Below are 13,653 nucleotides of genomic sequence, written 5' to 3' on the forward strand. Positions count from 1 at the left end.
GTACAGAGTTCCCATATACTCCCCCCCACCCCCTTCTTCTCCATCCCACAGTTTGTTATTAAGATTTTGCATTAATGTGGTACATTTGTTACAACAGATGAACCAATATTGATATATTATTAATTAAAATACAGAGATTACATTAAAGTTCACTCTTTCTGTTGTATAATTCTACGGCTTTTGACAAATGCATAATGTTAGGTGCCCACTATTACAGTATCATATAAACTGACTAGTTTTACTGCTCTCAAAACCCTTTGTGCTCCACCTATTTATCCCTCTGTCGTACACCTCTCAATTCCCTGGATAAAAATCAATCTTTTTACTATCTTTATAGTTTTGCTTTTTCCAGAATGTCATATAGGTGGAATCAAAAAGTAACTTTTTTGGACTGGCTTCTCATACTTAACAATATGCATTTAAGGTTCATTCATGTGTTTTTATGGCTTTATAGCTCATTCTTTTTATCGCTGCATAATATCCCATTGTACAGTTGAAACACAGTTTGTTTCTCCATTTACCTACTGAAGGACATCTTGGTTGCTTCCAATTTAGGGCAATCATCAATAGAAGTGCTATTAAACATTCATGTGCAGATTTTTGTGAGGATCAATATTTTTTAACAAAAGATTCATAAAATAAAAAAAATAAAGTTTCTCCCTGAACTACCTATCTACTTATTTCTGAACAGATAAATTACAAAAAAAAAAAAAGAAGAAAAAGAAAAGTTTAGAAACATAACCCTGCAAAGAAATCATGAACTGCACTAACTGGAGAAGCAATATTTGAAATCAATGAATTCAAAGCTTCATTACATATATAAAGAAATGAGAGGCTATTAGAAAGATGGTACTAGTTTCTAAATCAACAGACAAGGCAGGAACAGAAGAAATACAATGATACTAAAAGAGAAGCATATAGAAAAACAGGAAAAACAAGGTCAGAAACTGGCAGAAAATTAAATTGTACAATTTAACTTTGTAGTAGCATTCCATCTATAGAGCAATCCCATCTAGAGGAATAAAACAAGTTTCACTGAAGTTAACAGAGAAAAAGATATCTACGTCCCCTATCCAGTCTGAAAATAAAAATAGCAATAAGATCATAAGTAGGAAAAATCTATAATATATACATAATATATAGATAGGGTTTTAGGAGAGCTTTTGGCTGGCCATGAAAGGAGTCATATATAGAAAAAAATGTTGGTGAGAAAAGTGTCTAGAGACAATTGATCAAATATACAAGCTGCCTACTAGCCTAGCTTATAAACATTCCACCACCAATTAAAAAAAAAAAAGAATGATAAAAACTTTCTCAACATAGGACTATGAAGTCACCCTATAAAAAAAAGTGGAGAAAAAGAACATGAAAAAAAAAATAATAAAGGAGGAACACAGAAAAGAAAGATTATGCCATGAAGCTCAGGGAAATTATGAACACAGCAATCTTACATGAAATTAAAAACAAGATTCCCATTTCTAACAATAGTAGATTAGGTTACCTAGACTAATATTCTCAATGAAACAAAACTACTAAATAAAATGTAACGAACAAAAAACTTAAAGCCAAAGATCTGCAGAGAGTAAGAAATTACCTGTCCAAATTGAAGCAAAAATGTGAAGTCAGAGAAGTGAGCAAGAAAGTCAGTCTGCCCAAAGCACAACTAGCATAAGTAAACCAGCCCTCAAAACAAGTGAATTAAACCCCAGGTTTACAATGCTTAGGAAGTATTCCAGCTTTAAATTTAAAGTGTCCAATATACTCTACTGCATTGGACAGCACAATTATAGAACACTTTCATTATCATAAAGTTCTATTGGACAGTATTGCTACATTATTCTTATTCTAATACCCTAACCAATTCCTTCTTGTCTAGTTTTCTTCCTCCCAATCCTCATTGAAGGTATACTTTAAGGATTGCCAGGGGGAGGGGGAATATTTTTTGTTCTTGCTTATCCTATTACTTGTGTTTCAGTTTATTGTATCAATTATCACTTGTACCTGCCTAATTCTATCCATACTGTGCTTCACTGTCCAATTTATCTTTGTACAATAAGTCCTCACTTAACATCAAGAGGTTCCACTACGTTAGGCGGAACGATGTATAATGAAACCACTTTACCACAGAGTAATTGATATAAATAAGAGTTAAGTTCCTGTAGCATCTCATCAATGCTATAATGAAATTATGTTGAACAAAAATTACATTACTTAGGACCTGCTGTACAGCACAAAAGACCTGCTATCTGTATGTGTGAGGTCACTCATGGGCTCTATATAAATAATATCCTGGGAACCAAGCCAAAGATGGTTCTACTCCTGAGGAGGGTTGGATCATTTACAATGATAATGAGTCTTTCATAATAACCAGAAAGATTCCTCTAAATATATCAACCAAATATCATTTATAAGTAAAATCTATTACTATATATTTCTACCATTCTAACTGCTTAATGAAAAGTGATACTTTTTGAAATCCATTTTTAGAATATTAATATATTAAATGCAGATCATGTCATATAAATGGTGTCATCTCTCCACATAACTTATCACAATATCTTCAATATAACTGACACCCAATTTTTTTTCATTAAGTTAAATAATGCACTGAAACATGGTAATAATTAGGAACACTAGATATGAAATTGGACATGGAGAATCAAGTCCCAATTATGTCATCTGACAGGTGTTTATCTTTATGTGAGTCATTTTACTTGTGATTACAAAAAACATTTAATAACTAGACAGTTAAATGGTAAATTTGGGTACCTTTAACTCCACAGAGCTTTGTGATAGCTCCCCTTACACATAGGGAATTTACTGTTTCTTTAATATATCTTGAACATCCTTTCAAACTAAAGCCTTATCAGAAAGAAAGGCAAGCCCATTTCTAGACATAAACACTATTATGACAAGATGACACGCTTTCAACAAAAAAATTACAGAGCACATAAAAAAAAGCATGAAAAATAATGCGCCAAGAGAAAACAATCAATAGAACCAAATTCAGATATGAAACAAATGCTGAAATCATTAAATGGATTTAAAATTACTATGATTAAAATGATAAAAGATGTATTGAGAAAGATAGCCAACATGTAAGATCAGGTGAAAAATATCAGCAGAGAGATGAAAACTATAAGAATCCAATAGAAATGCTGGAAATAAAAAACACACTAAAAGTGAAGAATACCTTCAAGAGACTCATGAATAAACTCAAAAGAGCTGAAGAAAGAGTCAGGCAACTTCTGGCAAATCACAAGAAATTATCAAACTGTAAAATAATGAGAAAAAGGATTGGAGTAAAAAACGCAACAACACATCCAACAGCTGAGAGATCAAAGTTTTAACAAACATGTAATTGGAAACTCAGAGGCAGAAGGTATATTTGTAGAAATTATTACTGAGAATTTTGAAAAGCTGATGACAGACACAAGCAACAAATTCAAGAACTCAAACAACACCAAGAAGGATAAATGCCGAATACAACGAAACATATATTTAAATTGCAAAAAAAGTTTTAAAAAGCAAAGAAAAAACATCTTGAAGTCAAAGACAAATACATATAGGAAAATGAAAATACAAAAAGATTTTTAAAAATTACAGCATACTTCTCATCAGAAACCAGGTCAGGCAGAAGAAAATGGAGTAACATTTTTAAAGTTTCAAAAGAAAGCAAGCAAAAGTCCCCAAACCTACTAAGAATTCTATAGCAAATGAAACATCATTCAAAATAAATAGAAATAAAACTTGAAAGACTTCATTACAAGCAGATCAATACTACGAAAATATTAAAGGAAATTTCTGAAGCTGAACAAGATTGATACCAGTTAGACATACTCAGATCTACTCTAAAAATTGGGGAACATTGGAAATGTAATAAAAGAGGATAAGATTTTTTTTTTACTTTTAATTATTTTATAAGATGAATGTTTAAAGCTATGGTCAGCAAAAAATGGCTCTGTGAGACAAGTCTTCTATACCACTATTTACAAATTATTTATGGCCACTTTTACACTACAATGGCAGAGTTGAGTGGTTACAGAGAGAGACAGAGATCTATTAAAACCCCAAATATTAACTGATCTTCTACAGAAAAAAATTTGTCAAACTCTGGTATAAGAAGTAATGTATAATGTCTTATCTAATAGAAGAATTAGAAGAACAATAAAAAAAAATATGGAAAGGAGAAATTGGGAATGTATTGTGCTGAGGTCCTTATAGTACATATGAAATATAGTTGGACCGGAACAAAGTGGAGGTTAGGAGAACCAACCCCCTGCAGTCAAAAATCTGAGTATAACTTTTGACTCCCCCCAAACCAAACTACAGTCATTCCTCAGTATTCACAATTATACCTGAAAACATCAACACTGTTTTATCAGTAATTGGTAGAACAAATAGAAAATTGGCAAAGATAAAGAGAACAGAACAATGATATCAAGAACTTGAACTTGACAAGAACTTGAACTGACAATTATAAGATATCCCATTCAACAGTAACAGAATCTTTGGGAAAAAAAGAATGTAATGTAAAAGGGACCCCCCATTAGGTTTTCAGTGGATTTCTCAGCAGAAACTCTACAGGTCAGGGGGGAATAGAATGATAAAAATTAAAGAATTAAAAGATAAAAATAGCCGGCCAAAAATACTTTATCCAACAAACTTGTCCTTCAGAAATGAAGGAGAATTAATGTCTTTACCAGACAAATAAAATCTGATGGAGTTCGCCACAACTCGACCTGCTTTGCAATAAATACTAAAAGGAGCTCGTCAAGCTGAAATGAAAATAGGGTAATCAGGCACATGAAAACATATGAAAGTATACAACACACTGGTAAAGGTGAAAAATATAGTCAGAATTAGAAAACCACTACTAAACTAGAGTATAAAAGTTAACAGAAAGGAGTTGTAAAAATAACTGGCTACTTTAAGTTGTTAACAAATACACAACAAAAAAGAGGTAATTATGATATCAATAATATAAAAGGGAGGAGTAAAAAAGCAGTCTTTATATGTGATCAAAGGTTAAGTTTATGTTATAAACCAACAATGGACTCTTTTATCTACAAAATATTTTATGTAAGCCCCATGGTAACCAACAAAGCAAAAACCTACAAAAGATCCACAAAAAAAAACCAAAGAAGGGGGAATGGAGCATACCACCATGGAAAATAACTAATTTACAAGATAGGCAGAAAGGGATAAAAAAATAATGAAATACAAAACCAGAAAGCAATTAATAAACAGAATTATTAAGTCTTTACATATCATTATTACTCTAAATGTAAATAGATTGAATTCACCAGTCAAAAGGCACAGAGTGGCTGGATGGATAAAAGGTAAGACCCACTTACATGTTCTCAACAACAGACTGACTTCGGCTTTAAGGATGCACATACACTCAAAGTAAGCAGAGAGAAAGATATTCCATGCAAGTGGAAACTAAAGGTAGTTATATTAATCAAAATAGCTGGAAAATATACAAATATGTGGAAAATAACAAACTCCCGAACAATCAATGGAATAATGAAGAAATCAAAACAGGAATCAAAGAATATAGCAAAACAAAAACGGAAACACAATATACCAAAACCAATGGGATGCACAAAAGCAATTCTGAGAATGAAGTATGTATTTAAAAAATGAGGAAGATTGCAAGTAAACAACCTAATTTTACACCTAAAGAAATTAGAAAACAAATTAAGCCCAGAGTTAGCAGAAGGAAGGAAATAATAAAGATCAGAACAGAAATAAATGAAACAGATACCAGGAAAGCAACAGAAAATATCAATGAAACTAAAAGCCGATTTTTTTAGAAAGATAAACTGATGAAACTTTAGCCAGACTACTAAAAAAATAAGAGAAAACTCAAATAAATGAAACCAGAAAGAGAGTTACAACTAACACTACAGAAATACATAGAATCATACGACACTACTATAAGCAATTATACGCCAACAAATTTAATAACCTAAAAGAAATGGATAATTTCCTAGGATCACAGTACTTTCCAAGACTGAACCAGAAAGAAATAAAAATCTGAATGCTCCAATAACATGTAAGGAGATTGAATCAATAATCAAAAACCTCTGAAAACAGAAAATTCCAAGACCAGATGGTTTCACGTATAAATTCTACAAAACATTTAAAGAAGAAGTAATGTCAATCCTTCTCAAACTTTTCCAAAAAACTGGAGAGAAGGGAACATTTTCAAACTCATTCTATGAAGCCAGCATTACTCTGACCAAAGCCAGATAAGTACCATAGAAAACTATAGACCAATATCCCTGATGAACACAGCCGCAAAAATTCTCAAACAAAAAATATTAGCAAACTGAGTTCGAAAACCTATTAAAAGGATTATATACCATGACCAAGTGGGATTTACCTCTGGGATTCAAGGATGGTTCAACATATACAGTTCAATAAATGTGATAAACCACATTAACAAAATGAAAGATAAAAATCACATGATCATCACAAAAGATGCAGAAAGAGCATTTGACAAAATACAACATTCTTTCATGATAAAATCCTTCAATAAGATGGATATAGAAAAACATAACTTCAACAATAATAAAGGTAATATGTGACAAACCCACAGATAACATCATACTCAACAGAGAAAAACTGAAACCTTTTCCTCTCAAATCAGGAACAAGACAAAGATGCTTACTCTGGAAGTCCTACCTAGGACAAGCAGGCAAGTCAAATCAGAAGTATCCAAGTATGAGAGGAAGAAGTAAATTATTGCTATTTGCAAATGACATGATCGTATATATTGAAAATCCCAGTGACTCAAAAAAGCGTCAACTCTCATCACTACATAGAGTAAAGTTCCAATACATAGTCAATACAACACAGAAATCAGAAATCGGTTGCATTTTTATATATTAACAATAAAACATACGAAAGAAATAAAATGATCCCATTCACATCAAAAACAATAAAATAGCTAGGAACAAATTTAATGAAGTGAAACACCTATACAATAAAACTATAAGACTTTGCTGAAAGAATCCAAAGAAAACACAAACAAATGGAAGGCTACCCCATGTCATAGATCGAAAGAGTTAATATTGTTAAAATGTCCATGCCAAAGCTATCTATAGATTCAATACAATCTCCATCAAAATCCAATGGCATTTTCACAGTAATAAAAAAAAAAATCCATCCTCAAATTTGTATGAAACCTTAAAAGACCTCTAAATATCCAAAGCACTGTTTGAAAAGAAAAACAAAACTGAAGGCATCACACTTTCTGAATTCAAGCTATATTACAATGCTGTAGTCATTAAAACAGTGTGACTAGCATAAAAACAGGCCCATAGACCAAAGGAACAGAATAGAGAGCCTAAAATTAAACCCCCACACATGATCGACTAACATATGACAAGGGAGCCAAGAATATCCCATGGGAAAATGATAGTTTTTTTTTCAACTGGATAACCTCATGCAGAAAAAAAAAAAAAAAAACTGGACCTCTATCTTAAAATATTCATAAAAACCACCTCAAAAATTGGACCCCTATATTACACCACTCATAAAAATCTCCTTGAAATGGATTGAAGACTTAAACATTAGACCTGAAACCACGAAACTCCTGAAAAAACATATGGAGAAAAATCCTTGATATTGGTCTTGGCAATGATTTTTTTGGATATGACACCTAAAGCGCAAATAATAAAAGAAAATTTCAACAAGTGATACTATATCCTATTTAAAAACTTCTATGATACAAAGCAAAATTTAACAAAATGAAAAGGCGGCTACAGAATGGAAGAAATTATTTGCAAACCATGTAAAGGATAAGGTGTTAATATTCAAACTTTGTAAAGAATTCATGTAAGTCAATAACAAAAAACAACCTAAGTAGAAAATGGGCAGAGGAACTAAAGAGGCGCTTTTCCAAAGAAGACATGTAAATGGCCAGCAGGTACATGAAAAGGTGCTCAAAGTCACTAATCATCACGAAAATGCAAATCAAAACTACAATGGATACCATTTCATACCTATAACAATAGCTATAGTCAAGATAGTGGAAAGAAAGTGGAAAAATAGGAACTTTTGTGCACTCTTGATGGAAATGTAAACTGGTTTAACCCTATGGAGAACAGTATAGAAGTTCTTCTAAAAATTAAAAATAGAACTATCATATGATCTAGTAATCCTACTTCTGGATATATATATCCACAGGAAATGAAAACAGGTTATCAAAGTGATCAAGGACTCCCATGTTTACTATTGCATTATTCCTAAGCACCAAGATATGGAAACACTTGAGTGTCCATCCATGAGTGAATGGATAAAGATACACACACACACACACATATTTGTATATATACATATATTTATACACACACACACACACACAATGGACTATTATTTGGCCATGAAAAAAAGGAAAGCCTGTTATTTGCAGCAACATGGATGAATCTTGAGGATAACAGGCTGAGATAAGGCAGACATAGAAGAGCAAATACTGCAAGATCTCTCTTATATGTGGAATCTAAAAAAATATATATATTATATATAATATATATAATATAGATAACATATAGATAATATATATATACACACATGTGTATATGTGTATATATATATTTATACACACACACACCCAAACTCAAAAACAGTAGAGTGGTGGTTACCAGCCACGTGGAATGAGGAAATGGGAGATATGTTGTTTAAGGTACACATTTGCAATTAGTATATAAATAAGATAACCTAGAAATCTAATACATAGTGACTATAAACAAAACTATCATAAACATTAAACTTGATAAGAGACTCTTAATTTTTCCCACTACTAGAATAATAATTATGTGATATGATACAAGTGTTAACTGTTATAAAGGCAATGATATTGAAATATAAATGTATCAAATCAATGTGCTATACACCCTAAACATACACAATGTTAAATGTCAATTATATCTCAACAAAAAAACAAAAACAAGTATAATTCAATATTTAAACAAGGAAATAATATCTTTATTTACAGATGGATTGTAATGTTACATTTTTTTACTATCAAATGTTTTATTTTCCTCAGCAGTAAATCTACCAAAAAATATTTGCATCACCTGTGAAACTGTCAACATTTAAAATTAAAGTAATTGTATTGTTGACGATGTTTTGAAATAATTCATGTTCATACATATTATATAGTAAATAATTTGGAGGGAAAAAGTCTTCATAAACATTAGATAAGCATAAAACTAAATATGAACTGGAACTTTTCTTCCTAATCACAAATATATGCAGTATGCCATTTATATATTACCTATATGTAACATTTATATATTATAAATATATTAATAAACATATACATATAATATACATAAACATTTAAATACCCATTCTAAGGGGGAAAAAATACCCTCACTGTATACAGTTCAGTTTGCATTAAGGAAACTAAAACATCCATTTTTGGTCAATTAAGTGTAACTTTTAGCCACAAAGAAGTCAACCTTAAATAACAAAAACTGAATGTGATAGAAACTCTATGTGGAAAATAGGGAAAAGTCATTTGAAAAGTCTTCCCCAAAAAGGTAAATAGTTAATAGAGACACATACAAACGAAGCAGCTGCTGTTGTCTGAATTTACTAACCTATTTTATGTCATATTTTATGTCACAGAATATAGAAACTAGAGCCGTAAGTATATCTAGAAACTTAGATTTGTTTTAAATAGTTGGGGAAAAAAATACTCCACAGAAGAAAAACAAGCCATCTTGCACATGTTGAAGTAGATTCACAAAATTCTATATTGTTCAAGAAAAAGCTCTGCATGTCTCTATATACATATCAGCTTGTTAGTGAGTTTGTGCAAGAGCTAGAAAAATGTACGAACACCCAATTTCTTCTTATGGCCCTAATGCTAGGGACACTAACAAGACAGAACCAAAACAGGGAGGTTTTTATAAAAGAAATATTAATAAACTGAAGAATCTTCAGGCACCAAATTATTTTTTTTCATATTATTTACTTGTGGGATAATATGACTCTATCTAAATATGTGTAATTGGAGTACCAGAAGTTAAGAGGGAAGAGAAAGTTGAAGGGAAGGGGGAACAAGAATAAGAATAACCAGTGATTTCTCATCTGTTAAGTTAAAGGTGAGTATTGTAAACTTTAGAGCAATCATAAAGTAAATAAAATGAAGATATATATGTAATAAGCCAGAAGAAGCTGTAAAATGGAATAAACATATTCAATATGAGAAGACAGAAAAAGAGGAAAAGGAACAGAACAGATGGAATAAACAAAAAACAAACAGCAAAATGAAACGTTTAAAATCAACCACACCTAAATACATTTGAAATAAACAAATTAAAAAAGAAAAAATTGTCAGACTAGTTTAAAAAAAACAGAAAAACAAGACCAAATTATATGCTACATGCCTAAAATTTGAAACAGCTGAAATGTCCATTGAGATGAATGCAGAAACAAATTGCTATAATCATACAATGGAATACTATTCAGCAATAACAACTAAACTATTGATACAGTTAACATGGGTAAATTTCAAAACAGCTGGGCTGAGCAAAAGACAACCCCCACACCCCCCAACAGAGAATAATTCTATTTTTATATAGTAATGGGACATTCACAACTATTATACGATGATAGAAATCAGATTCATAGTTTCCTGGGGTAGAAGGTGGGGCTGAATAAGGGAGGCATGACAAAATTTTTTGGGATACAGAATATTTTACTTCATGATTAGCATGGTATTTAAACAGGTGTATGGTATACCTTTGAAAAACATCATTGAACTGTATACTTAAAGTAGGAGAATTCATTGTCTCAAGTAAATTTTAATGTAATAAAAGTCAGAAAGACCAGTAAAAATTAGAATAAAAATAATATATCCAAAAATCCTACAAAATTTGAAAATTAAACACACTTTAAAGTAGATAAAAGGTGATTGCCTGGATGTTTAAGAACATATACACAGTTTAACTTCAAGTTTATAAGTTTACAGTTATAATTAATAATATGAAGACTCTTAAGTAATTTAATGTTCTACAAAAATTCATGCATATACATACACACATATACATACACACACACACATAACTCAACACATGCATAAAATAAAATAATTACCAATTGAAGCTGAGTTTATTTGTTTCATGTGAGTTTCAATGACAGAAGGATCCCGAGAGCTGTAACTTCCCAACTCAGGGTAAAAGCTGGAGCCAATGTCATCTGGGGGTTTGTGTTTCCCTTGTGGATAATTCTTGCTTATTTTAGGGTTCCAATGCTTCAGAATTGGATGGTTCCAATGCATATATTCACCATCAAACTGTGGATTCCCATACCAACTATAATAAAATACATGTAAGTTATAATTCAGAGGTGGCTGTTCTTCCGAGTAAGGTTCAGAGGCTTTGGACGGTTTCATGGTGATTTCAATGCTTTTTAAATTCTTGATATTTATTTCACTGTTGATTTTATCATTCTTTTGGGAATCAAAACTTTTCTCCAAATGAGGAGTTCGTTGACGAACTTCTGGAAGAAGGTCAAGTCCAAAAGGATCTCCAAAAGTAGCTTTATTTGGTCTCAGCATTTTTAAACCCATCATCAGAGAGAAAACAAGCAGAATGAAAAGTGACAAAATGATGCAAGTCCTTCTTCGAAATTTTGCCATGATGACATACTTTAAACTCCAAAATGATAAATGTTTAGCTGTAATTTATTGAAAAACAGTAAGTGGATTAGTAAGTGGTATTAACAATATTTTCTAATGTATTCAAAAGTAAAAATTCAAATTCATAAAGTTCATTACATTGAAAAAAATTTTAAGTGCATTAGGATATTAATTATATCATTAAATACTGAGCTCTACAACAGAATTTATATATGGCAAGACCAAATGACAATATTTATTTGGAAATACCACAATTACACTGTCAGATAAACATTTTAGAAATTTTTTTTAACAAAACATATATTTTATGCCATTTGGACAGGTTTTATGTATAATACAGAGAACGTTCTATGAATATGGACTAATCTTTTCTAAATATAAAATTGAAGGCTCATAGTTTAAAAAAAGAAATAAGAATATATTAATGCCTAGTCCTTAAATGGATTTTCAACAAACTTATTTTTATTAACTAAAGTAATTATTTCACAAGAAGGGAGTAATCGCACATTTTAAATGACATTTTTTAGATGGAACAGAGATATAATTTTAAAAAGTGATCATAAGTTAGAGATTCCTAATTTTAAAAATCATTATTACTTTATAACTGAAAATCTTACTGAACAAAGGTTATAAAATTAACTAACAACTTCTAAAATATGGTTTCATATGTTGTTTTAAAAAGTGTATGTATACATACATATGTAGTTAGGTATCCATATATACGTAGGTATACATACATATACATACCTATGGATAAAATATTAAAATATTTGCCTTTACGTACAAATTTTTTTATTAGTTATTGGTCAAAAGTTGACACTAATTATATAAAATATAACTTTCTACTATACATCATGCTGTTGTTTAGAGCATTAAGTTAAACCAATCCTGATAGAAAAGAGAGAAGTAAAATTTAATGAGCAATTGTCACACACAAAATCTTTCTACAAACCAATACTTCTATTATGCATTTACGTAAGAAATGTTAAGATAAGCAGCATATTTCTTTTACAGCTAAAATTCATAGAGATTCTCCTCAAAGTCGACCTTGTTTAACTGTGAAATACGTCACATCTAAAGATTAATATGAAAGATATATGCTTAGTGTGAAACATATAAAATTCAAAAAGAAAACTGCCAGCTTTTAAAAGCCCATTTCCACGTTTTGTGCCTTTGGCCAATCACCAGCCCTACACTTCTCCTTACTTAAGAGCAACACCTTCTGTGTTTACCATTCCTTCATCTTTTTTATACAGTTTTTCCAAAACATAAGCGTACCTAACCAATATGGTTTTGCCTGTCTTCAAAATTTTATTTAAGTAAATATGGTATATCTATCTATCTATCATACATATATACATACAAACATATAATATGCATACTAATCATATATAGACATATATATGCCTTACAGATATTTACATACACTATAAATATGTACAACTATATATATTTAGATGTATATAAAATATACAAAACTCTTGAGAAACAATATCAAATAAACCTCTGACACTTTATCTTAAAGGTGTCCTACCATTCCCCATCCCTGAATTCCATCACATCAATTCCTTCTCTCTCATATAAAGTCATGAAAATGGACTTTTAGCAAAGGAATAAGTAGATGTGTCTGGGAAATTTTGTTTTATAATTAATTCACTGCTTTGATAAAAATGCTTTCATGTCACATACTTGCCTTCCTAAACTTTGAAAATAAGATTATCAAAGTAACACTTTTATTACTAATACTCTAATTTAGAGACCTCCCCCTTAATGTTTTTATTATAGTTTAATAGTCATCAAATGAATACACTGTGACCACACCAAAAAGCTGAACTCATTAAAGTATGTCATGTAATCAATCACCAAACAATATAAGCTAAAACAAGCATGATAAAAGTTGATACAGTTGACTTTGAGATGAGAAACAACTGAATCCTATTGTTCTCCAAGGAACAACGAAAGCTTATTTCATTTGGTTGAAATACAAAAAA

At 30.8% G+C, this 13,653-nt stretch overlaps 1 protein-coding gene across 1 annotated transcript in view; it reads right to left on the minus strand.

Annotated features, from left to right (window-relative positions):
• The window catches only part of MANEA (mannosidase endo-alpha), a 48,550-nt gene that overhangs the window by 19,078 nt on the left and 15,819 nt on the right, over positions 1–13,653 (minus strand). Inside the window, exon 2 of the mRNA XM_006926292.3 lies at positions 11,119–11,700. Coding sequence (XP_006926354.2) covers positions 11,119–11,662 — 544 coding nt within the window. The 5' untranslated portion in view covers positions 11,663–11,700. The remainder of the gene's footprint in view (positions 1–11,118; positions 11,701–13,653) is intronic.

Source organism: Pteropus alecto, unplaced genomic scaffold, assembly GCF_000325575.1.
Source record: "Pteropus alecto unplaced genomic scaffold, ASM32557v1 scaffold7, whole genome shotgun sequence".
NCBI classification, from domain to species: Eukaryota; Metazoa; Chordata; class Mammalia; order Chiroptera; family Pteropodidae; genus Pteropus; species Pteropus alecto.